Source organism: Carcharodon carcharias, chromosome 8 (genome assembly GCF_017639515.1).
Source record: "Carcharodon carcharias isolate sCarCar2 chromosome 8, sCarCar2.pri, whole genome shotgun sequence".
NCBI classification, from domain to species: domain Eukaryota; kingdom Metazoa; phylum Chordata; class Chondrichthyes; order Lamniformes; family Lamnidae; genus Carcharodon; species Carcharodon carcharias.
Window position 1 is genome coordinate 113,803,451 of NC_054474.1, and position 26,335 is coordinate 113,829,785.

The 26,335-nt window shown below is 46.3% G+C and overlaps 1 protein-coding gene across 1 annotated transcript in view; it reads left to right on the top strand.

Annotated features, from left to right (window-relative positions):
- LOC121281482 (neutrophil cytosol factor 2-like) overlaps nucleotides 1-26,335 on the top strand; it is a 112,759-nt gene that overhangs the window by 69,894 nt on the left and 16,530 nt on the right. Inside the window, exons 5-7 of the mRNA XM_041194427.1 lie at nucleotides 18,812-18,919; nucleotides 19,377-19,436; nucleotides 22,967-22,989. Coding sequence (XP_041050361.1) covers nucleotides 18,812-18,919; nucleotides 19,377-19,436; nucleotides 22,967-22,989 — 191 coding nt within the window. The remainder of the gene's footprint in view (nucleotides 1-18,811; nucleotides 18,920-19,376; nucleotides 19,437-22,966; nucleotides 22,990-26,335) is intronic.

Sequence of the window (26,335 nt, forward strand, 5' to 3'; positions counted from 1 at the left end):
GCATATTCCCCTCTCTCAATTTATAGGCATTCAGATAATAACCTGTCTTCCTGTTTTTGCTACCAAAGTGGATAACCTCACATTTATCCACATTATACTGCATCGGCCATGCATTTGCCCACTCACTCAGCTTGTCTAAATCACACTGAAGCATCCTGCATCCTCCTCACAGCTCACCCTCCCACCCAGCTTTGTGTCATATGCAAATTTGGAGATATTACATTTAGTTCCCTCATCTAAATCATTAATATATATTGTGAATACTTGGGGTTCCAGCACCGATCCCTAATGTACCCCACTAGTCACTGCCTGCCATTTGGAAATAAACCCGTTTATTCCTACTCTTTGTTTCCTGTCTGCCAACCAGTTTTCTATCCATCTCAATACACTACCCCCAATCCCATGCGCTTTAATTTTACACACTAATCTGTTATGTGGGACTTTGTCGAAAGCCTTCTGAAAGTCCAAATAAACCACATCCACTGGCTCCCCCTCATCAACTCTACTAGTTACATTCTCGAAAAATTCCAGTAGGTTTGTCAAGCATGATTTCCCTTTCGTAAATCCATGCTGACTCTGTCTGATTCTGATTTTCCAAGTGCTCAGGTATTAAATCTTTTATAATGGACTCCAGAATTTTCCCTGCTACCGACGTCAGGCTGACTGGTCTTTAATTCCCTGTTTTCTCTCTGTCTCCCCTTTTAAATAGTGGAGTTACATTAGCAACCCTCCAATCTGTAGGAACTGTTGTAGAGTCTATAGAATCTCTGAAGATGACCACCAATGCATCCACTATTTCTAAGGCCACTTCCTTAAGTACTCAGGCCCTGGGGATTTATCGTCTTTCAATGCCATTCACACAATAAAAGAGGGATAAAAGAGGGATAAAGAAAAGAAAGAGGTACAGGATAAAGACCACAAATCTTAAGAGTTATTGTTTCACGTGAGTCCAGAGACTAAAGTCAAAAGTCCAATGGTGTGTTCCTTCACAGAGGTCAGCAGGCTGAAACTGATGTTGGATAATCCCCTTGTAGTCAATGGTACAGAGGTTCAGAAGCTCCAATTGAAAGAATGTAGATGTGGCTAGGCATTCAAACCTGGACAGAGCCCCTTTTCTGTGCTGCTGCTTGGTAGATGGAAGACGGCAGATTGAGCTTAGCAGCTCCACAAGGCAATATTACAGGCTGCACCAGCCTGTGAGGAGCAGGGAGGGGGGATGCGGGCAAGTGGTTTATGTGACTCTCACCTCTCCAATTTAGCTTTGATAAAGGAAGCGTATTCCTTAACAAAAACAGAATTACCTGGAAAAACTCAGCAGGTCTGGCAGTATCGGCAGAGAAGAAAAAAGTTGACGTTTCGAGTCCTCATGACCCTTCAACAGAACTGAGTAAAATTAGGAGAGGGGTGAAATATAAGCTGGTTTAAGGTGGAGGGGGTGGGGTGGGGGAAGTTTGTGGTTGTAGGGACAAGCAAGCAGTGATAGGAGCAGATCATCAAAAGATGTCACAGACGAAAGAACAAAGAAGTGTTGAAGGTGGTGATATTATCTAAACGAATGTGTTAATTAAGAATGGATGGCAGGACACAAAAGGAACAGCTCTAGTGGGGATGGGTTGGAATAAGACTAATAGGGCATAAAAGGTATAGATTTAAAAATAATGGAAATAGGTGGGAAAAGAAAAATCTATATAAATTATTGGAAAACACAAAAACAAAAGGGAGGGGGAAGAAACGGAAAGGGGGTGGGGATGGAGGAGGGAGTTCAAGATCTAAAGTTGTTGAATTCAATATTCAGTCCAGAAGGCTGTAAAGTGCCTAGTCAGAAGATGAGGTGCTGTTCCTCCAGTTTGCGTTGAGCCAAGGACAGACATATGGGCAAGAGAGCAGGTGGAGTGTTAAAATGGCAAGCGACAGGGAGGTTTGGGTCATTCTTGAGGACAGACCACAGGTGTTCTGCAAAGCGGTCGCCCAGTTTACGTTTGGTCTGTCCAACATAGGGGAGACCGCATTGGGAGCATCCAATGCAGTAGACTAAGTTGGGGAAAATGCAAGTGAAAGGCTGCTTCACTTGAAAGTAGTGTTTGGGCCCTTGGACGGTGAGGAGAGAGGAAGTGAAGGGGCAGGTGTTGCATCTTTTGCGTGGGCATGGGGAGGTGCCATAGGTGGGTTGAGGAGTAGGGGGTGATGGAGGAGTGGACCAGGGTGTCCCGGAGGGAACAATCCCTATGGAATGCCGCCGGGGGTGTGAAGGGAAGATATGTTTGGTGGTGGCATCGTGCTGGAGTTGGCGGAAATGGCGGAGGATGATTCTTTGAATGCGGAGGCTGGTGGGGTGATAAGTGAGGACAAGGGGGACCCTATCATGTTTCTGGGAGGGAGGAGAAGGCGTGAGGGCGGATGCGCGGGAGATGGGCCGGACACGGTCGAGGGCCCTGTCAACGACCGTGGGTGGAAAACCTCGGTTAAGGAAGAAGGAGGACATGTCAGAGGAACTGTTTTTGAATGTAGCATCATCGGAACAGATGCGACGGAGGCGATGGAACTGAGAGAATTGAATGGAGTCCTTACAGGAAGCGGGGTGTGAGGAGCTGCAGTTGAGATAGCTGTGGGAGTCGGTAGGCTTGTAATGGATATTGGTGGCAGTCTAACACCAGAAATTAAGACAGAGAGGTCAAGGAAGGGAAGGGAAGTGTCAGAGATGGACCATGTGAAAATGATGGAGGGATGGAGATTGGAAGCAAAATTAATAAATTTTTCCAGGTCCCGACGAGAGCATGAAGCAGCACCGAAGTAATCATCGATGTACCGGAGAAAGAGTTGTGGGAGGGGGCCTGAGTAGGACTGGAACAAGGAATGCTCCACATACCCCATAATGAGACAGGCGTAGCTGGGGCCCATGCGGGTACCCTTGGCCACGCCTTTTATTTGGAGGAAGTGAGAGGAGTTAAAGGAGAAATTGTTCAGCGTGAGAACAAGTTCAGCCAGACGGAGGAGAGTACTGGTGGATGGGGATTGTTTGGGCCTCTGTTCGAGGAAGAAGCTAAGGGCCCTCAGACCATCCTGGTGGGGGATGGAGGTGTAGAGGGATTGGACGTCCATGGTGAAGAGGAAGCGGTTGGGGTCAGGGAACTGGAAATTGTTGATGTGATGTAAGGTGTCAGAGGAATCACGGATGTAGGTGGGAAGGGACTGGACAAGGGGCGAGAGAAGGGAGTCAAGATAACAAGAAATGAGTTCTGTGGGGCAGGAACAGGTTGACACGATTGGTCCACCTGGACAGTTCTGTTTTTGGATTTTGGGTAGGAGGTAGAAGCGGGCCGTCTGAGGTTGGGCGACTATCAGGTTGGTAGCTGTGAGAGGAAGATCTTCAAAGGAGATGAGGTCAGTGACAGTCCTGGAAACAATGGCTTGATGTTCAGTGGTGACGTCATGGTCCAGGGAGAGGTAGAAGGAAGTGTCTGCGAGTTGATGCTCAGCCTCCGCGAGGTAGAGGTCAGTGCACCAGACAACAACAGCGCCACCCTTGTCAGCGGGTTTGATGACAATGTTGAGGTTGGACCTGAGAGAATGGAGTGCAGTAAGTTCAGAGAGAGACAGATTAGAATGGGTGAGAGTAGCAGATAAATTGAGATGACTAATGTCACACCGACAGTTCTCAATGAAAAGATCAAGAGAAGGTAAGAATCCAGAGGGAGGAGTCCAGGTGGAGGGAGAATATTGGAGGTGGGTAAAAGGATCCGTTGAACGGGGAGAGGACTCCTGCCCAAAGAAGGGAGCATGGTTCGAAGACAGAGGAAGAAGAGTTCAGCATCGTGCTGAGCCTGAAATTCATTGAGATGAGGGCATAAGGGTATGAAACTAAATCCTTTGCTGAGCACTGAACGTTCAGTGTCGGAGAGGGGAAGGTCAGGGGGTATAGTGAATACACGGCTGGGGCTGGGATTGGAAGATGGGGTGGGGACAGAGGGACAGGCAGGGGTGGAGGGTCCTAGATGGGTGTTGGTGTCGATGAGTTGTTGGAGTTCCTTAGCACTTGAGAGAAAGAGAAAAAGTTTCTTGTTGAGGCGTCGGATGAGACAAAGAATAAAATGAAACTGGGGGCACGTGCAGCTTTGAAAAAGGTGCTGCGGTGCTGCTGGAGGGAGAGGTCGAGTGTGTTCATGTGACGGTGCATGGCACTGACTGTGGATCTCAGAATGCGACGGGAACAGCAGTCCAAGAAACGTTTTATGTCCCGGAGATACCTGTAATCCTAGGTGGGTTCGAAACATGAGGGATGGATTTCAGTTGAAATCCACGTGGGGTAAGTCGGAGACGGAGACAGTCACTGAGAAAGGAGATATGGCTGTGAAAGCAGGTTTTAGTAAACACCTTGTCAAACACCAGGAGAGAAATGGAAAGCAATGAAGGTGAACAAGGCAAAAGAGAGATACGGAAATCCTGTCGGAGAGAGGAACAGTACTTCTTCAAGGTTGGCATTTTTGAAGAGAAGTGAGGTCAATTAAACACAGAGATAAAAACAAAAAACTGCTGATGCTGGAAATCCAAACCAAAAACAGAAATACCTGGAAAAACTCAGCTCACTTCTTTGGGCAGGAGTCCTCTTCCCGTTCAACGACTTGCTGCATTGTTCCAGTGAAGCTCAACGCAAACTGGAGGAACAGCACCTCACCTTCTGACTAGGCACTTTACAGCCTTCTGGACTGAATATTGAATTCAACAACATTAGATCTTGAACTCCCTCCTCCATCCCCACCCCCTTTCTGTTTCTTCCCCCTCCCTTTTAGTTTTTTCCAATAATTTATATAGATTTTTTTTTCCCATCTATTTCCATTATAGTTAAATCTATACCTTTTATGCCTCGTTAGTCTTATTTCACCCCGCCCCCACTAGAGCTGTATCTTGTGTGTCCTGCCAACCATTCTTAATTAGCACATTCGTTTAGACAATATCACCACTTTCAACATCTCTTTGTTCTTTTGTCTGTGACATCTTTTGATGATCTGCTCCTATCACTGCTTGCTTGTCCTTACAACCACAACCGCCACCCCTCCACCTTAAACCAGCTTATATTTCACCCCTCTCCTAATTCTATTCAGTTCTGTTGAAGGGTCATGAGGACTCGATACATCAACTTTTTTCATCTCCGCCAATGCTGCCAGACCTGCTGAGTTTTTCCAGGTAATTCTGTTTTTGTTTTGGATTTCCAGCATCCGCAGTTTTTTGTTTTTATATCAGCGTATTCCTTAGTCTGGATTCTTGAGATTGTTAATGTTTCAAACATTTAGAATTTGAAAAGAGGTTTCAGGGTCCTTTGTCCTCGCAGACTGGTAGTCTGCATTTGCCAGGCCTGGCTTAAGAAACGAAAATGGACTTTGTATAATTCCTTTGGAAGTTGATCTTCTGTAGCTCACTGGGTCATTAGCATCTGTTTTAGAGATAACAAGGCGGCAGCTTCTCTGAATGCCAGAAAGTTTCAATTGTTTGAGCGATAGCCAGCTATGGCTTCAGTCATTTTTAAATTCTTTGTCCAGTGTTCAAAATTTTGGGGTCTCGAGAAAGAAAATAGTAAGTAAAGAAGTGTACATGTATTCTCTCATTCACACGAGCACGTCAGACACAGCTCGCCGGGGCAAACATAGTTCCCTGCTGCAATTTCTTTTTTTGAGCTGAAACCCAGGATAACGCTTCAGCAGGGACATTGTTCGGCCCTTGTATTCGGAAGGTTTAGGTGGCTTGGGAGGATTTGAAATTCATCTGCACGAGGAAGTCTATTCAGGGTTAAAGTTCTGAATTTTCTTCTTTTAGGGATCAGGCATGAGCAAAGCCCTTGGTTTCAGAACTCTGCCTCTCCAACTCCTGATTAAGTGTCCTCAAAAGGGTCTGGGGGGTGGTTTTCAGGTGGTTAGCACTCGAAGGGCGAGTGATGGTTCAGCTACTCTGGGCTTTTTGCAGGGGAATGTTGGGTATCTCATTCTGAGAGTGCCAGGTCTTTTGGTCGTAGGGCCGAGCTGCTCTTGTATAGCTTAGCTCCTACCTGTCCACTTTGGTAACCTGTGGGTTCAGACCCAGGGACTGTGGTTAGGCTGATCGTCAGGAGATGGGGGTGTTTTAAAGGGGCTTTGGCCTCTTTTGGGGATTCCAGTTTAGTGTCCAGCTCGGGTGCTAGCACAACTGGAGAGTTCCAGCTTCTGTTGCCAGATGTTTTGGGTTGGCATGGCAACAGGTGGGCAATGGGCTCCTGAAATTGGGACAGCCTTTCTGACTCAGATGATAGGAAGATGGCTTTCTGGAAGATGCCTCTCCCACATCTATAATCAGGTAGGGCTATAGTGCTGTAGCCTGAGGTGGTGTTACAGATCATTTTAAATGCAGTGGGCAGGCCTGTCAAGTTGCCTTGTGACTCTGCATTAAGGTAGGTGGGTATGGGATCCAGTCTGGTTGGGGGTCACTCTGCTGGTCATTTTGGGGGGGTAGACCATGTGTCTTGAGGGACTCTACTGCCCTCTGTTGGGTGGCCAGCTCTTGCTGTACCTCATGATGGCTTTTCAACTAAGTGAAGCATCACCCTCATTCCTCCTGGGCCAATTTGGGAACTTCTCTGGTTCACTTTTAAATCTGCTGTAAAGGTACCAGTCAGGGCCAATCAATGGCTTCCTAGTTGGGCCTTTGGATTTGGAGGGGGGGGGCTCTCCTAACTTGTTTCTTATCCCCTGGAACATTTCTGCCCTCAAGTGGAGGTGCAGCTCCAGCTGATCTCCCTTGTTACTTTTAGACTGGGAGGGCATCTTACTCATTGCGTTGGTTTGGGGACTCCCTTTTTCCCTACCTAATGTCAGAAAGAAGGTTTTTACTAGCCATACTTCAGATAATTCCTTAAACTTTCCTTTTCCTGGTTTAAAATCTTGCCTTCCTTAAGGCTCTTTGACTACGTGGGGCATCTCCCTCACTATCTCTTTCCCTGCTCCGGGACTTCTCTGGTCCATATTTAATTCAGGGATGTCCTGTGAGTCTATATTAAATTCTATTGTCCCTTCCAGGACCTCTTTTAACTTTACTGGCCTGACTTCGATCATGCGGCCCTCACTATTTCACTCTTTTGGATCTCTGGACGTTTCCCATATTTCTGTTCGCCTGCAGTTTTCTGCTGGTTGACTTTGGCCTCTTTTTTTGATGACTAACATCTGGCCAGCCAAATCGTTTTCCAGGAGGAAATCGATTCCTGCTTCTGGTAGTTCAGGGACAGTACCTACTGTGACAGGGCCTGAAACATGGTCACTCTCGGTTGACCCTATGGAGGGGTGCAAACACAGACTCTCCTCCCACTTTGGCTTTCAGGGAGGAATCGGGTGGGGTAGATATAGGTTTCCCTCCAACATTAAGGGCTGAGTAGCTCCTCTGTCCCGGAGCGGTACAATGGACTTGCTCACATTTTGGGTTAGGTAGGGGGTCACTGTTCCTTAAAGGACAAAACTCCAGAAGCTCTTAGAGTTTGTCTGCCATGCCCTCCAAGGGGTAGGTTTCAGTAGCGCGAGTCTCTGCCTGCTCTGCTGCACTACCCATTGGGACATCCTTCAGGAGACTACTCATATGGAGCCCTATTAGGCCAATCGGCTTCCCTCACAATCTCCAGCATTCAGGCCTGGAATGGCCTATTTTATTGCAATGGGAATATACCGGTGTCCGGAGGTTCTCATTTCGGGCTGCAGGAGGGCTTCTCACACCCTCTTTTGTGTTTTCTTTTCTGATTTCCAATTTTTAGAGCTGGAATTCTTCTCTCTCCCTTTCCCTCTCCTGTCCCCTCGCTCTCTCTCTCTCTTTCCCTTTCTCGTTTCTTTTTCCTTCTCCTGAGCCTCTTGTGTTCTCTCTCCTGAAATTCTATCTGTGATTTGAGCTTTTCCAGCTCAAAATTGACCAGGGGAAGGGATTCAGAGTCATGGTTGAGCTCTATATCTAACTGCTCTACCAGTAGTGTGAGATCCAAATGTTCTACCAACAACAGGATCAGTTCACTTCTCTTCACTTGACTGGGCAATTTTAACTGTACTCCCAAGCTACAGCTTTCAATTGTTCTGTGTCAAGGACTGCCAAAGTTTCACCGTTGAAATTTCCTTGCTGGACAAACATCTGGGCATCAAAAGTTGCCATTTTCATTGTGTTAGAAAAAAGGAATTTGCTGTGGTAAGTTACTTGTGTTTTAAAATTAGTTTCAGCCATTGGGTTTTTCCCTTTTGGCTTCTAATTGACTCTTTTGTATCAGATTTGGCTTGTCTCTTAACTTGGACTTTGGACAAATTCAAATTGGGTTTTCTGGACTTGAGCTCCCAGTTTCTGTTACGGACATGCAGGGTTTAACTTAGCCTGTTTTCTCCTCTCATGCCCATCCATAAACAGAAAGGTATTTTGATTTCCCCCTTTATAAGCAGCGGTGTATCTTCCCAGCCCCTCCGTCTTAGTGTGATCCAATTTCTATTAATAACCCCACAGCAAACTTGAGATAGGATAAACTCAGAAGGTCAGTTTATTTTACACACACTCAAAAATGCGGAAAGAGGGTTTACAACATCCTCCCCCACTTTGTGTATTCATACAGAGGGATAAAGAAAGAAGTACAGGGCAAAGACCACAGAGAAAATAAGAATGATTGTTCCACGTGAGTCCAGAGTCCAGAATCAAAAGTACAATGGTGTATTCCTTCACAGAGGTTGGCAGACTGTAAACGGATGCTGGATAATTCACTTTTCCAGTAGAGATGACTTCCATGATGAGATGGGCACTCAGAGACGAATTAGTCTTGTCTGGTACAGAAGTTCAAAAGTTGCAGTAGAAACAGTGTAGATGGGGCCAGGCATTCAAACCTGGATAGAGCCCCTTTTCTGCCCTGCTGCTTGGTTGATGGAAGATGGCAGACTGAGCTTTGCAGCTCCACAAGGCAATATTTGCAGGTTCCACTGGCCTGGGGGGAGTCATGTGACTCCCACTGCTCCAATTTGGCTTTGACAATGAATGTATATTTCTTAATCTGGAATGTTGAGATTGTTAGTGTTTCAGCCTTTTGGAATTTCAAAACAGGTTTCAGGATCCTTTATCCTATCACACTGATAGTCTATAAAAACAAAAAAACTGCGGATGCTGGAAATCCAAAACAAAAACAGAATTACCTGGAAAAACTCAGCAGGTCTGGCAGCATCGGCGGAGAAGAAAAGAGTTGACATTTCGAATCCTCATGACCCTTCGACAGAACTTGAGTTCGAGTCCAAGAAAGAGTTGAAATATAAGCTGGTTTAAGGTGTGTGTGTCGGGGGCGGAGAGATAGAGAGAGAGAGAGGTGGGCGGGGGGGTGTGGTTGTAGGGACAAACAAGCAGTGATAGAAGCAGATCATCAAAAGATGTCAACAACAATAGTACAATAGAACACATAGGTGTTAAAGTTAAAGTTGGTGATATTATCTAAACGAATGTGCTAATTAAGAATGGATGGTAGGGCACTCAAGGTATAGCTCTAGTGGGGGTTTTTTTTTATATAATGGAAATAGGTGGGAAAAGGAAAATCTTTATAATTTATTGGAAAAAAAAGGAAGGGGAAAACAGAAAGGGGGTGGGGATGGGGATGGGGGAGGGAGCTCACGACCTAAAGTTGTTGAATTCAATATTCAGTCCGGAAGGCTGTAAAGTCCCTAGTCGGAAGATGAGGTGATGTTCCTCCAGTTTACGTTGGGCTTCACTGGAATAATGCAGCAAGCCAAGGACAGACATGTGGGCAAGAGAGCAGGGTGGAGTGTTAAAATGGCAAGCGACAGGGAGGTTTGGGTCATTCTTGCAGACAGACCGCAGGTGTTCTGCAAAGCGGTCGCCCAGTTTACGTTTGGTCTCTCCAATGTAGGGGAGACCACATTGGGAGCAACGAATGCAGTAGACTAAGTTGGGGGAAATGCAAGTGAAATGCTGCTTCACTTGAAAGGAGTGTTTGGGTCCTTGGACGGTGAGGAGAGAGGAAGTGAAGGGGCAGGTGTTGCATCTTTTGCGTGGGCATGGGGTGGTGCCATAGGAGGGGGTTGAGGAGTAGGGGGTGATGGAGGAGTGGACCAGGGTGCAACACCTGCCCCTTCACTTCCTCTCTCCTCACCATCCAAGGACCCAAACACTCCTTTCAAGTGAAGCAACATTTCACTTGCATTTCCCCCAACTTAGTCTACTGCATTCGTTGCTCCCAATGTGGTCTCCTCTACATTGGAGAGACCAAATGTAAAGTGGGCGACCGCTTTGCAGAACACCTGAGGTCTGTCCGCAAGAATGACCCAAACCTCCCTGTCGCTTGCCATTTTAACACTCCACCCTGCTCTCTTGCCCATATGTCTGTCCTTGGCTTGCTGCATTGTTCCAGTGAAGCCCAACGTAAACTGGAGGAACAACACCTCATCTTCCGACTAGGGACTTTACAGCCTTCCGGACTGAATATTGAATTCAACAACTTTAGGTCGTGAGCTCCCTCCCCCATCCCCACCCCCTTTCTGTTTCCCCCTTCCTTTTTTTTCCCAATAAATTATAAAGATTTTCCTTTTCCCACCTATTTCCATTATATAAAAAAAAAAACCCCCACTAGAGCTATACCTTGAGTGCCCTACCATCCATTCTTAATTAGCACATTCGTTTAGATAATATCACCAACTTTAACTTTAACACCTATGTGTTCTATTGTACTATTGTCGTTGACATCTTTTGATCTGTTTCTATCACTGCTTGTTTGTCCCTACAACCACACCCCCTCCCCACCTCTCTCTCTCTCTATCTCTCCGCCCCCGACACACACACCTTAAACCAGCTTATATTTCAACTCTTTCTTGGACTCGAACTCAAGTTCTGTCAAAGGGTCATGAGGACTCGGAACGTCAACTCTTTTCTTCTCTGCCGATGCTGCCAGACCTTCTGAGTTTTTCCAGGTAATTCTGTTTTTGACACTGATAGTCTATGTTGGCCAGACCTGGTTTAAGAAATATAAATGGTCTTTGTATAATTCCTTTGGAAGTTTGTTTTCTGCATCTTGCTGGGCCATTAGCATCCCTTCAGTGACAATGAGGTGGCAGCGTCTCCGAATGCCAGAAAGATCCTTTTGTTTGAGTCATAGCCAGCATGGCTTCAGTCATCTTAAAGTCTTTGTCCAGTGTTTAAAATTTTATATATATCATCATGGTTAATTTATATATATTATAAAAATTTAGCGTGAGAATTTAGCCTCCTGACACAATCCAAATCTCTAGGAGTTTGCAAGAGATAAAATCCCATTGTAAAAAGCTGCATTGTCCTCAGCAGTGTTAAATGTAGAGTGCTCCTTCAGCAGTGCCAGATAATCCTTACTATTTAATCTGAAGTCTCTGCCTTTATGCACCTGAGATTTTATTAGCCCCATGCTCTCCAGCATCAAATTTGGTGGGTACCCCAAAGATGAGCTGGGAATCTCTCTGGGAAGTTCCCATGTAGGGGTTTGCATGGCAATTGCCCAGAAGTGCACACTTCCTCTGGACAATTGTGCTGCACTGGGAACCATCCCCCACACCCCACTTGGATCTCCAACCAAATCCCCCCACCTCCCCCGGATCCCTGATAGACCTTTCCCCCCCACCTGATCCCCCCAGACACCCCACCCTCTAAATCCTATCCAGTTACCTTAGACACTTACCTTCCCCCGGCCTGTCAGTTTCCCTGGCCTTTTAAACCTACCTGCTTTATGGTGCCATAAAAAAGGGGGTGTGGCCTCCTTGAATTTGCTGGATCGACACTTCGCTGGGGCCTGCAAGGAGTTTTTTGATGCAGGCCCCAGGCAGCTCCAGCGACGGAAGTGGCCACGCAATTTTCAAGACCAGGTAAGCAGGTATTTATTTCTTCCAAGTCTTGCGGGGCGGCACTTTCTGACACTAAGATAAAAGCAAAATCCTGTGGTTGCTAGAAATCTGAAATGTATTTCTGCTTCTCTTTTAGTTCTGAAGAAGAGTCATACAGACTCGAAACGTTAACTCTGTCTTTCTCTCCACAGATGCTGTCAGACCTGCTGAGTTTTTCCAGTAATTTTTGTTTTTGTTTCAGATTTTCAGCATCCACACTATTTTGTCTTTCCGACACTAGTTGGAGGTTATGGCCCATTGTCTCATTCATGCCGATGAAGCCTATAGCAGTTTCTAGAGATGTCTTGAGTTCAGGATGTCTGTGCAGAAACACGCTGAGATTTTACTCCTCACATTAAGTGAACTGTATTGCAAGATCTGCCTGGATGTTCCATGGCAGCTGGGATTGATATATGGAGCTAATGTTGCCTGCGTGTCCACAGCAGGCTCACCCTAATAGTGCCCTCTGCATGAGGTTGTAGCTGTCCCAACATTACTTGCTGCATTTCTTCACATTGCAGCTTGTTTCGAATTGAACAAAAAAATTAAATTTGGGCCTATTTATTTTCTGGAAAGTATTTCCAAGACTGGCTTATTAAAATGTGGAGAGTCCGTCTGAAGAGAGAGTTTGAGCTGTGGTGAAGAGTGAAATAACAATGAAGAAACTGATGTCCATTTACCTGAGCACACTAGATGTAGATGAAGAGGAAATACGCTTGCCTGGAATGTTAACAGCAGCATAGAATTGCTGGGACAAATGGCCTGTTTCCGTGCTGTAAATAATGTGTGATACATGTTGTGGCTGTTATTTTCCACGTCTATTGGTCTTCAAATAGTGAGAGAGGAATAGAGAATTTGCAGGGAAATCACAGAGATGTGCAAGACCTATAGATTTTTTTTTATTCATTCATGGGATGTGGGAGTCGCTGGTTGGGCCAGCATTTAATGCCCAAATCTAATTGCCCTTGCAAAGGTGGTGGTGAGCTGCCGCCTTGAACCGCTGCAATCCATGTGGTGTAGGTACATGGCTGTTAGGGAGGGAATTCCAGGATTTTGATCCAGTGATAGTGAAGGAACGGCGGTATATTTTCAAGTCAGGATGGTGAGTGAGTTGGAGTGGAACCCCCAGGTGGTGGTGTTTCCATCTATCAGCTGCCCTTGTCCTTCCAGGAGGTAGAGGTCGTAGGTTTGGAAGGTGCTGTCGAAGGAGCCTTGGTGAGTTTCTGCAGTGTATCTTGTAGATGGTACACATTGTTGCCACTGTGCATTGGTGGTGGAGGGAATGAATGTTTGTGGATGGGGCGCCAATCAAGCGGGCTGCTTTGTCCTGGATGGTGTTCAGCTTCTTGAGTGTTGTTGGAGCTGCACTCATCCAGGCAAGTGTGGAGTATTCCATCACACTCCTGACTTGTGTGTTGTAGATGGTGGACAGGCTTTGCGGGGGTCAGGAGGTGAGTTATTCACTGCAGGATTCCTAGCCTCTGACCTGCTCTTGTAGCCACATTATTTATATAGCTAGTCCAGCTCAGTTTCTGGGCAATGGTAATCCCTCAGGGTGTTGATAGTGGGGGTTTCAGTGATGGTAATGCCATTGAGTGTCAAGGAACGAAGATTAGACTCTCTCTTGTTGGAGATGGTCATCGCCTGGCACTTGTGTGCCATGAATGTTACTTGCCACTTGTCAACCCAAGTCTGGATATTGTCCAGGTCTTGCTGTATTTGGACATGGACTGCTTCAGTATCTGAGGAGATGTGAAAGTTGCTGAACATTGTGCAATCATCAGTGAACATCCGCACCTCTGACCTTATGATGGAAGGATGATGAAACAGCTGAAGATGGTTGGGCCTAGGACACTACCCTGAGGAACTCCTGCAGTGATGTCTTGGTGCTGAGATGACTGATCTCCAACAACCACAGCCATCTTCCTTTGTGCTAGGTATGGCTCCAACCACTGGAGAGTTTTTTCCCCTGATTTCCATTGACTCCAGTTTTGCTAGGGCTCCTCGATGCCACACTCAGTCAAATGCGGCCTTGATGTCAAGGACAGTGACTCTCACCTCACCTCTGAAGTTCAGCTCTTTTGCCCATGTTTGAACCAAGTCTGTAATGAGTTCAGGAGCTGAGTGACCCTGGTGGAACCCAAACTGGGCATTAGTGAGTAAGTTATTCTTAAGCAAGTGCTGCTTGATAGCACTGTTAATGATCCCTTCCATTACTTTACTGATGATCGAACGTAGACTGATGGGGTGGTAATTGGCCGGGTTGGATTTGTGCTGCTCTTTGAGTACAGGACATACCTGGGCAATTTTCCACATAGCTGGGTAGATGTCAGCGTTGTAGCTGTACTGGAGCAGCTTGGCTAGGGGCGCGCCAAGTTCTGGAGCACAAAGTCTTCAGTACTGTTGCCGGAATATTGTCAGGGCCCATAGCCTTTGCGGTATCCTTGATATTATGTGGAGTGAATCAAAATGGCTGAAGACGGGGTCGAGATGGATCATCCGCTCAGCAGTTCTGGCTGAAGGTTGTTACTAATGCTTCAGCCTTATTTTTTGCACTGATGTGCTGGTCTCCCCTATCATTTAGGATGGGGATATTTGTGGAGCCTCCTCCTGCAGTGAGTTATTTAAGTGTCCACCAACACTCGCAGCTGGATGTGGCAGGACTGCAGAGCTTAGATCTGATTAGTTGGTTGTGGGATCGCTTAGCTCTGTCTATCATTTGCTGCTTTTGCTGTTTTGCACGCAAGTAGTCCTGTGTTATAGCTTCACCAGATTGACACCTCATTTTTAGGTATGCCTGGTGCTGCTTCTGGCATGCCTTTCTGCACTCTTCACTGAACCAGAGTAGATCCCCTGGCTTGATGATAATGGTAGAGTGGGGGATATGCTGAGCCATGAGGTTACAGATTGTGGTTGAGTACAATTCTGCTGCTGCTGATGTCCCATTGCATTTCATGGATGCTCTTTGAGTTGCTGTTTGAAATGTTTGAAATCTATCCCATTTAGCACGGTGGTAGTGCCACACAACACGATGGAGGGTATCCTCAATGTGAAGACGGGACTTCGTCACCACAAGGACTGTGTGGTGATCACTTGTTATGGACAGATTCATCTGCAGCAGGCAGATTAGTGAAGATGAGGTCAAAAGGGTTTTTCCCTCTTTGTGGATTCCTCACCACCTGCCGCAGACCCAGTCTAGCAGCTATGTCTTTTGACACTTGGCCAGCTCAGTCAGTAGTGGTGCTACCGAGCCACTCTTGGTGATGGGCATGAAGTCCCCCACCCAAAGTACATTCTGTGCCCTTGCCACCCTCAGTGCTTCCTCTAAGTGGTATTCAACATGGAGGAGCACTGATTCATCAGCTGAAGGAGGGTGGTATGTGGTAATCACTATGGTTGACCTGATACCAGCAGCAGAATCGTACTCAACCACAATCTGTAACCTCATGGCCCAGCATATCCCCCACTCTACCATTATCATCAAGCCAGGGGATCTACTCTGGTTCAGTGAAGAGTGCCGAAAGGCATGCCAGGAGCAGCACCAGGCATACCATGAGACCTCATTGGGTCCAGAGTTGATGTTGAGGACTCTCAGGGCAACTCCATTCCAACTGTATACCATTGTGCCGCCACCTCTGCTGCATCTATCCTGCCGCTGAGACAGGACATACCCAGCGATGGTGATGGTGGTGTCTGGGACATAATCTGTAAGGTATGATTCCATGATTATGAGTATGTCAGGCTGTTGCTTGACTAGCCTATGAGACAGCTCTCCCAACATTGGCCCTAGCCCCCAGATGTTCATAAGGAGGACTTTGCGGGGTCGACAGGGCTGAGTTTGCCGGTGCGGTTTCCGGTGCCTAGGTCGATGTTGGGTGGTCAGTCCGGTTCCATTCTTTTTAGACTTTTTAGCTGATTGATGCAGCTGAATGATTGATACAACAGAGGGCAGTTAAGAGTCAACCACATTGCTGTGGGTCTGGAGTCACATGTAGGCCAGACCAGGTAACGATGGCAGATTTCCTTCCTTAAAGGAAGAAAGGACATTCGTGAACCAGATGGGTTTTTACACTACTCGACATTTCATGCACCCCCAGGTGTTTCATTAGACTTTGAATTCAATAAAAATCTGCAATTAAAGTTTCATCATTTGCAGTGGTGGGATTTGAACCCAGGTCCTCAGAGCATTACCCTAGGTCTCTGGAATACTAGTCCAGTGACAATACCCCTAAACCATCGCCTGCCCTTATCGTGATATTGGAGCACTTTAATTGCCCAAATTTTAATTTAATTACCTTAATATCGTTTGGGATAATATTAGAAGAAAAGGTAAGCCGGGGGAAGAATTTCTGCAATATTTTTAGGAGAACTTCCTTGGCCAATATATCCTTGGTTCGACTAGGAAGGAGGCATTGCTGGGTCTGATGCTGGAGAATGAGGTGGGCTAATTGGACCAAGTGTCTGTGAAGAAACGCTTGGGTAAGAGTGATCATCATATCATAAGATTTATATTTGCAATGAGGAAAAGCAAAGAACCATCTAAAGTAGAACTTTTCATTGGAAGAGGGTTAACTTCAATGGGAGGAGAGGGAATCCAGCCAGAGTTAAATGGAACCAATGATTGACAGGAAAAGCTGTAAGAGTGCTGTAATGAGTGACAACTATAATTGATGATCTTTAAGGAGGAGATGTTTCAGGTCCAGTCTAGGTACAGTCCAACAAGGGCAAAAGGTCAGGGTACCAAAGCCAGTGACTCCTTGGATGATATAGGAGGCAGAAATGATATGACCAAACAGTAAAAGAGAGTATAAGATTTTTGTCAGGTGAATTCTTCAAGTGAGAAGCAAGCCAAAAACAGTAAGTTTAAAGGGGAAGCAAAGAGGAAAATATTACAGGCAAAGCATGATTATGTGGATTATGATCATGCAATAGGATGGTCATTGTCAGCTTGACTTGGCTTAGGGACAGAAAAAAGCGAGTTGTTCTTTTTCAGACTGGAGGATAGTAGAGTGTGGTGTTTGCCCAGGTTTGGTGCTGGGACCACTGCTTTTTTAAAAATTTATACAAGTGACTTGGATATTGGAAAACGGAGTAAATTTTCAAAATTTTCCAATGATGATTAATTTGAAGTTGTGGCAGATGGTGAGGATGACACCAATTGACTGCCACAGGGAATTGAAAGGCTAGCAAATGGAATTTAATACAGAGTATGTGAGTTGGTGCATTTTGTTAAAAAGGATAGGGCGAGGCAGTATAGACTAAATGGCCCAGTTCTAGAGTGTACAGGAACAGAGGAACCTGGGGGTGAATGTGCATCAGTGTTTGAAGGTGGCCAGACCTATTGAGAGAATAGAAAGAAAAGCATATGGGATGTTGGGTCTCATAAATAGAGGCACTGACTGCAAAAGCAGGGAATTTGTGCTGAACTTTATAAAGCTCTGGTTAGGCCACAACTGAAGGATATGAAATTTATCAGAATGGTAAATTTTAGCTACAAAGTTAGGTTGGAGAAGCTGGGGTTGTTCTCCTTGGAGTAAACAACGGGATATAGATCGGTTGGAGACTTGGGCGGAGAAATGGCAGATGGAGTTTAATCCGTACAAATGTGAGGTAATGCATTTTGGAAGGTCTAATACAGGCAGGAATTATACAGTAAATGGCAGAACCCTTAAGTGCATCGAAGAGCAGAGGGATCTGGGTGTACAGGTCCACAGGTCACTGAAAGCGGCAACGCAGGTGGATAAGGTAGTCAGGAAGGCATATGGCATGCTTGCCTTCATTGGCAGGGGTATTGAGTATAAAAGCTGGGAAGTCATGCTGCAGCTGGTTAGAATCTTGGTTAGGCCACACTTGGAATATTGCGTGCAATTCTGTTCGCCACATTACCAGAAGGATATGGAGGCATTGGAGAGGGTGCAGAGGAGGTTTACCAGGATGCTGCCTGGTCTGGAGGTTATTAGCTATGAGGAGAGGTTGGAGAAACTCAGATTGTTCTCAATAGAGCGATGGAGATTGAGGGGCGACTTGATAGAAGTTTACAAAATTATGAGTGGCATGGACCAGAGTAGTTAGTCAGAAACTTTTACCCAGGGTGGAAGAGTCAATTACTAGGGGACATTGATTTAAGGTGAGAGGAGAAAACTATAGAGGAGATGCGCGGGGCAAGTTTTTTAAGCAGAGAGTAGTGAGTGTCTGGAATTCGCTGTCAGAGGAGGTGGTGGAAGCAGGTATGATAGTAGTGTTTAAGAGGTAGCTTGACAAATACATGAATAGGATGGGAATAGAGGGATACAGACCCTGGAAGTGGAAAATGGTTTAGTTGACAGGCAATATGATCTGTGCAGGCTTGGAAGGCCGAAGGGCCTGTTTCTGTGTTGTACTTTTCTTTGTTCTTTAAAGGAGATTGAGGGCCAGCATGCGCTCAATGTGCTGAATGGTCTCTATCTATGCTGTAACGTCTTCAGGACTGTCAGCAGAGAAATTTAAGCTGAAAAGCCATTAAACATGCAGTTTGCTAATTGTCTGAGTAAGAAATTTATGTTGCAGTTAAACCTTGAAATAATGATGTGAAGAAGGGTATGAACAGGCCTTGTACAACCAGGGAACTAAAAATAGTTATTAACTGTCTGAGCAATCCCATGAGCACACAGCTAATTCACTGAGATATTTGGACAATTGAGAGTACAGGTGGAATACTGTGATCTGTAGGCAGAAGGAGCTCCAGGAAAGATTGAACCAAAAGCATAGATAGAATTTCAAGTACTTAATGTTACACCATGAACTAATGCTTGCCCCTGTCCTCCCACTCCCCCCCACACCTCCTCGTTAACACTGCCCCTTCCAACAATCCCCTTCCCGACTCATACTCACCCACAGCTGACTCACTTCCATGTCTTTCTTAATGTTGATGCAGCTTTGCTCTGTTGTTTCAGCGCAATAACACCTTTGAACCAGTTGATGTGCCTGAGGGGATTGTGTTCAAACCTCGCAAACATGAGGTGGACGAGCTGAATATGAAAGACTTCCTGGGAACACCCAAGGTAACAGGTGGATTCAGGTCTAGTGATTAGTTCATGTCACACTGATGCTGCCCGAGTAACTCGAGCCTTTCGTTCATAAAGACACGTCAATGAAAAGTAACACTTGTCAGAGCAGGCAAGTTATATTTCTCCTTTCACACCACTATTACATTGAATGATATTTGTACAAATAAGGCTTTCTCTATTTCCCCACTTCTCCAGTATCTTGCTCTCATTCAGTCTGTTCTGGAGCTTTCCAGATGTTCCCATCTCTGTGCGATAGGCAAAACTCCTACCTCCTCGAATCCTTTGGCCCAGAGCAGTAAGACGGGGACGTGAACCCTGCTCAGTGGGGGAATTGAATCTGTGCCCAGGGTTCCAGCCCATTGTCTGCTTTTAAGCAAAAGCATGGATGCTCCAGTTTCTAGTGAGTTTCTAGCTCACTAACATGTGAACCTTTTCTGCTCTCTGTTGCCAGGTGATCTCATCTGTTGACCCAAATGACAGCTTCGCTGGATTCAAGCCACTTTGCCCACGGGTACATCTGCATGAATGACTTGCTATGGAGTGAAGGAGAGACCAATAGGGGAGGAGACAAGATGGAGCTAGAACAGGAGAAATGAGAGGGGAGGGAATGAAATGAATGCAGTGGGGAAGGATAGCACACCTGGAGGGGAGATGGATGGAAGGGGAAGCAGACAGGATATGAGGAGGGGTGAGGGAGGTACTGTGGAGAAAGTGGGGTTGAATATGGGGAGGGAAACAAGAAATGGTGTCGGAGGGAAGATGAGGAGGATGATGGGGTGGAGGAAATGTTGGAGGAAGATGACGAGGAAGACAGGTTGGGGAGAAAGTTGTGGGGAAGGTGCAGAGAGAGGTGGAATATAGGAAGGTGCAAAAGTAGACAGGGAGACAGCCCATGGGAAGATATTTGTGTCCATCCTTCCATTCAGAGGTCTGTGGGGATGACATCGTTGACTGGACCACCAGCCAACAGCATCTGCCTTGGCCCCTACACTTTGTGTACACCTCAGTAGGAGAATGGATATGCTTTCTGAAAGCATGGGGACATAAATTATATCTACATAGTGCCTTTTATGAAATAAAACATCCCTAGACACTTCACAGGAGTGTTGTGAAGCAAAGTTTGACACTAAACCATTAAATTCAGGGATACTCAAGAGGCCAGAGAGGAGCACAAATATCTGAGAGTTACAGAGATTACAGAGATGGGATTGGCAAGGCCATGAAGAGATTTGGAAGCAAGGATGACAATTTGAATATCCAACCGGGAGCCAATGTAGGACAGTGAGCGTGGAGAATGGGAGCTGGAGCGAGGAAGGATGTGGGCAGCAGAGTTCTAGATGATCTCAAGTTTACAAGGTTAGAATAAGAGGTCAACCATAGTCAAGCTTGGAGGTAACAAAGGCAAGGTGGTTTCAGCAGCAGATGAGCTGGCGCAAGTCTAGAGCCTATTCATGTTATGGAGGTGGTCTTAGTAATGGCGTGGTTATGTGGTTGGAGCTCAGCTTTAGGCTAAACATGACCCGAAAGTTGTGAGCAGCCACATTCAGCCTTAGACAGCCACCAGGGAGAGGAATGGAATTGGTATCAAAGGAATAGAATTTATAGCAGGAACCAAAGACTGTGGCTTTAATCATCCCAGTATTTAGTTTCAGGGGAATCCTGCTTATGCAACACTGCATATTAACAACCAGTAATTTAGAGGCACTGGAGGAGTCAAAAGAGGTAGTGACCTCAGGATTACTTAACATGTTCACATGCTAGTCAATATTGAAATGGAGGACGGAATACATGGGAGAGATGTAGTAGGAGGGGAACATTATTATTCTTGGGACCTGGAGTGGTTTATACATGGTGGAGGGTACCAACTGATCAATGTTAGAATAAATTATGATGTTGATGAGGTTGTAAACTAAAAATGAGGGGAAATCACAAGATGGAGAAGGGAAATGGACAAAGAGTGTGGAAAGTGACCAGCGTTGTAAAAAGGGCAGGTGATGCAGCAAGAAACAAGGCCAAGGCCTTCAAAATGGGGAAGAGACGACAGGTTGGGAAGGGAGGAAGGGTTAGGAAGGGGGAAGGGAGGGAGGGTTGGGAAGGGAGGAGGGGTTGGGAAGGGGGAAGGGAGGAGGGGTTGGGAAGGGGGAAGGGAGGAGTGGTTGGGAAGGGGGAAGGGAGGAAGGGTTGGGAAGGGGGAAGGGAGGAGGGGTTGGGAAGGGGGAAGGGAGGAGGGGTTGGGAAGGGGGAAGGGAGGAGAATGGCATCTGTGGAATGGGGAAGGGCCAGGTGCGTGCAATGGGGAAGGGCCAGGTGCGTGCAATGGGGAAGGGCCAGGTGCGTGCAATGGGGAAGGGCCAGGTGCGTGCAATGGGGAAGGGCCAGGTGCGTGCAATGGGGAAGGGCCAGGTGCGTGCAATGGGGAAGGGCCAGGTGCGTGCAATGGGGAAGGGCCAGGTGCGTGCAATGGGGAAGGGACGGGGGGTTCGGAACGGAGGAAGGGACAACAACAACAACATATTGATATAACACTTAACGCAATGAAACACCAAGTGCTTAACAGGATCATTACAGAACTAAAGCAAAAAACTGCAGATGCTGGAAATCCAAAACAAAAACAAAAATACCTGGAAAAACTCAGCAGGTCTGGCAGCATCTGTGGAGAGGAACACAGTTAACGTTTCAAGTCTGGAGTTACTTCAAGTTAGTTGCTCTCCACAGATGCTGCCAGACCCGCTGAGTTTTTCCAGGTATTTTTGTTTTCATTACAGAACTAAATATGAGACCAACTCACATAAGGGTATTAGGGCAAGAAAAAGAAAAATTGAAAGAGAAGGGAACAAGTAAGTACAATTGTCAAAGAAACATGATCTTAAATAAAATTGGTGAGCTAGATAACGTGCTAGCATTTACATCACAGCTTAGGCTAGGGCTGGATTGCGAGCTGAACATTTCGTGTGTTCACTGAGGGGTGTGATAGAGCAGGAAAAAAGTGGATGGGTGACAATATTAGTTAAGGATTCCATCACAGGATTAAAACACAAGAATGTGTTAAGACAGGATCAATGTGGGTAGTGTTACAGTCCTGTTCCTCCTCCGTCAGGTACCACGCCCTGAGAGGCAACCATGGACTTCCATTGGATTAGTCCATGATTATGCTTGGCAAAGTACTGCAGTGGGTTCATTTCTGAGACTAGCTGTATATTGCAGATTTATTTATTAATTGAACTTAAATTTGAACCCTTGTCCCCAGAGCATTAGTCTAGTCCAGTGACATCACTGCACCAAACTCTCCCCAATTGATCAGCACTGCTGCTACTGGGCTCAATATCCATTCCTTCCACAACTGGCGCGCCAAGGCCGTGATGTGTACCATTTGCAGAATGCCATAAAGAAACTAGCTGCTCGGCAAGGTTGCTTCATCAGCATCTTCATTGCTTAAGCTCCTTACCATCTAGAAGAACAAGGGCAGCAATATTATGGCAAAATCACCGCCTCCAAGTCACACACCACCATGTCATCCCTGTATTATTGGTCAGCCAATATCGTGGAAACCTCAAACTGCATGGTGATAGCAACCTCAGCTATGAACTGCAGCAGGGCAAGAAGGCTCATGACTTTGCTGGGGAGATTCGGCTGCACAATATCGGCAGCCTTGTAAGCAACGCCAGAACAGATAAATTGTGAGAGATTCGGACCACTGGGTGATGAAGAAAGGTTGACAGAAATTTCAAAAACTTTGCATCAGTTTCTACAAATAACGGTAATTGTGAGAATGTAAGGGAATTATCCAGGAGCATTCAACAATTGTTTGAGAAAACTGGAGATAGGATTTGATTTGGGAAAACTGTCAAGGAGTCAATGTGGATCAGTCTTTGGGTTCTGAAGGCTTCAACATTGGCTGGTGAAAGTTGTCAGAGGAGAGCTAGCAGATGGTTGCAGCCTCCCACATAAGGATAATGTGAAGAGAAACAGTGGATATAGACTGTTTTTAAATATAATAAGAACAATGAATAAATAACAAAATGCCTGTCCTTTCTTTTACAGAAATTGGGGGAGCAAGTTGTGCGGTGAGTAGAAGCTAATCATTGTGTGCATACTTAAACTGAGTTTGTGAACATTACTGGACGAGAACCTATCTGTTACACGCTCAGTTCCTATGCGTAACGTGCTCAGTTACTTTGCGTTACGCACTCAGTTCCTGTGTATTACGCATTCAGTTCCTGTGTGTTACTCACCCAGTTCCTGCACATTGGTCAGTTCGTGTGTGTTATGCACTCGGTTCCTGTATGTTACACAATCAGCTCCTGTATGTTTCGCACTCAGTCCCTGTATGATACTCACTCAGTTCCTGTATATTATTCACTTGGTTATTGTATGGTCCATGCTCGGTTCCTGTCCGCTACGCACTCGGTTCCTGTCCGCTACGCACTCGGTTCCTGTCCGCTACGCACTCGGTTCCTGTCCGCTACGCACTCGGTTCCTGTCCGCTACGCACTCGGTTCCTGTCCGCTACGCACTCGGTTCCTGTCCGCTACGCACTCGGTTCCTGTCCGCTACGCACTCGGTTGTTGTATGATCTGTGCTCAGTTCCTGTGTATTACTCATTCAGTTACAGTGTACTTCTCACCCAGTTCCTGCACATTACTCAGTTGCTGTGTGTTACGCACTCAGTTGCTGTGTGTTACGCACTCAGTTGCTGTGTGTTACGCACTCAGTTGCTGTGTGTTACGCACTCAGTTGCTGTGTGTTACGCACTCAGTTGCTGTGTGTTACGCACTCAGTTGCTGTGTGTTACGCACTCAGTTGCTGTGTGTTACGCACTCAGTTGCTGTGTGTTACGCACTCAGTTGCTGTGTGTTACGCACTCAGTTGCTGTGTGTTACGCACTCAGTTGCTGTGTGTTACGCACTCAGTTGCTGTGTGTTACGCACTCAGTTGCTGTGTGTTACGCACTCAGTTGCTGTGTGTTACGCACTCAGTTGCTGTGTGTTACGCACTCAGTTGCTGTGTGTTACGCACTCAGTTGCTGTGTGTTACGCACTCAGTTGCTGTGTGTTACGCACTCAGTTGCTGTGTGTTACGCACTCAGTTGCTGTGTGTTTCGCACCATGTTCTTATAAATACAGATATCAGCTATTGATCTGTAATAGCAGTCTCTTCTCTGACCCATTTGTTAAACCTGTTCTTGAGAGATTTAAGTTGATAAGTGTGCTGACTCTTTAAAGTTGTGTTGTAGGAGATGCCGTTTTTGAGATGAAACATTGACCCCCAAGCCATGTTTGTCATTTCAGATGGATGTCACTGTGATTAGATCCATGGGTGGAGGTGAGGGCAGTTTCAGTGCAAGAGCTATATAACAGCCTCTCCTATTACCCTGGTTTGACATTCCAAGTTCTCAAGCAGTCTCAAGTCTTGGACAATTAGGGACAGTTCCAAGAGTTCCAGATGCAATTTTAACACCTTTGAAAGTTGAAACATTCTTAACTAAGCAGGAATAGCAATAGCAGCTTGTATTTATGAAGCACCATCTTCATAAAAAAGATACCCAAAGTGCTTCACAGTCATGGAATTGAAATATGGATGCTAATCCAGAGAATGGGTTTAGGAAGCACAAGCTTCATTTAGCAATTCCCTGTCAGATCTGATTGGACCATGTAAAGCTCTACCAGGCCTTACACTTGCCTGCTAATACTGCTCACTGCAGTGGGGGGGTGGGGGTGGGGGGGGTGGTGGGGAGGTGGTGGTGTGTAGGGCAGGGAGGGGGAGGGCGGAGGGGGTGAGGAGGAGGGGGGCGGGGGGAGGGAAAACTTGCAGGTGGTGGTGATCCCATGCATCTGCTGCCCTTGTCTTGTCTTTCTGGATGGGAGAGGTCGGGGTTTGGATGGAACTGTGAAGGAGCCTTAATGAGTTCCTGCAATGCATCTTGTAGATGGTACACACTGCTGCCACTGTGCCTCGGTGGTGGAGGAAGTGAATGTTTGTGGATGAGGGGCCAATCAAGTGGGGCTGCTTTGTCCAGGATGGTGTCAAACTTCTTGAGTGTTGTGGGAGCTGCACTCATCCAGGCAAGTGGGGAGTATTCCATCACACTCCTGACTTGTGCTGATGGGGATTCAGGAGATGAGTTACTCTCCACAGAACGTCAAGGGTGGTTGGATTCTCTCATTTTGGAGATGGTTATTGCCTGGCACTTGTGTGGTGTGAATGTTACTTGCCACTTGTCAGCCCAAGCCTGGATATTGTCCAGATCTTGCTGCATATGAACACAGACTGTTTCAGCCTGTGAGGGTCATGAACATTGTGCAATCATCAGTGAACATCCCCACTTCTGACCTTATGATGGAAGGAAGGTCATTGATGAAGCAGCTGAAGATGGTTGGGCCGAGGACACTATCCTGAGGAACTCCTGCAGTGATGTCCTGAAACTGAGATGATTGACCTCCAATAACCACAACTATCTTCCTTTGTGCTAGGTATGACTCCAACCAGTGGAGTGCTTTCCCCCGATTCCCAATTACTCCAGTTTTGCTAGGGCTCCTTGATGCCACACTTGGCCTAATGCTGCCTTGATGTCAAGGGCAGTCACTCTCACCTCACCTTTTGTCCATGGTTGAACCAATGCTATAATGAGGTCAGGAGCTGAGTGACCCTGTTGGAACCCAAACTGGGCGTCAGTGAGCAGGTTGTTGCTGAGTAATTGCCACTTGATAGCACTGTTGATGACCTCTTCCATCACTTTATTGATGATCGAGAGGAGGCTGATGGGGCGATAATTGACCGGGTTGGATTTGTCCTGCTTTTTGTGTACAGAACATACCTGGGCAATTTTCCACATAGCCAGGTAGATGCCAATGTTGTAGTTGTACTGGAACAGCTTGGCTAGGGGTGCGGCAAGTTATGAAGTACAAGTCTTCAGTACTATTGACAGAATATTGTCAGGGCCCTTAGCTTTTGCAGTATTCAGTGCCTTTTGCTGTTTCTTGATAACGTGGAGTGAATCAAATTGTCTGAAGACTGGCATCTGTGATGCTGGGCACCTCTGGAGGAGGCCAAGAGAGACCATCCACTCGGCACTTTTGGCTGAAGATTGGTATAAATGCTTCAGCCTTATCTTTTGCACTGATGTTCTGGGCTCCCCCATAATTGAGGATGGGGATATTTGTGGAACTGCATCCTCCAGTGAGTTGCTTAATTGTCCACCACCATTTACGACTGGATGTGACAGGACTGCAGAGCTTAGATCTGATCTGTTGGTTGTGGAATCAATTAGCTCTGCCTGTCACTTGCTGCTTATGCTGTCTGGCATGCAAGTAGTTGTTGTAGCTTCACTAGGTTGAAACCTCATTTTTAGGTATTCCTGGTACTGCTCCTGGCATGCCCTCCTGCGCTCTTCATTGAACCAGGGCTGATCCC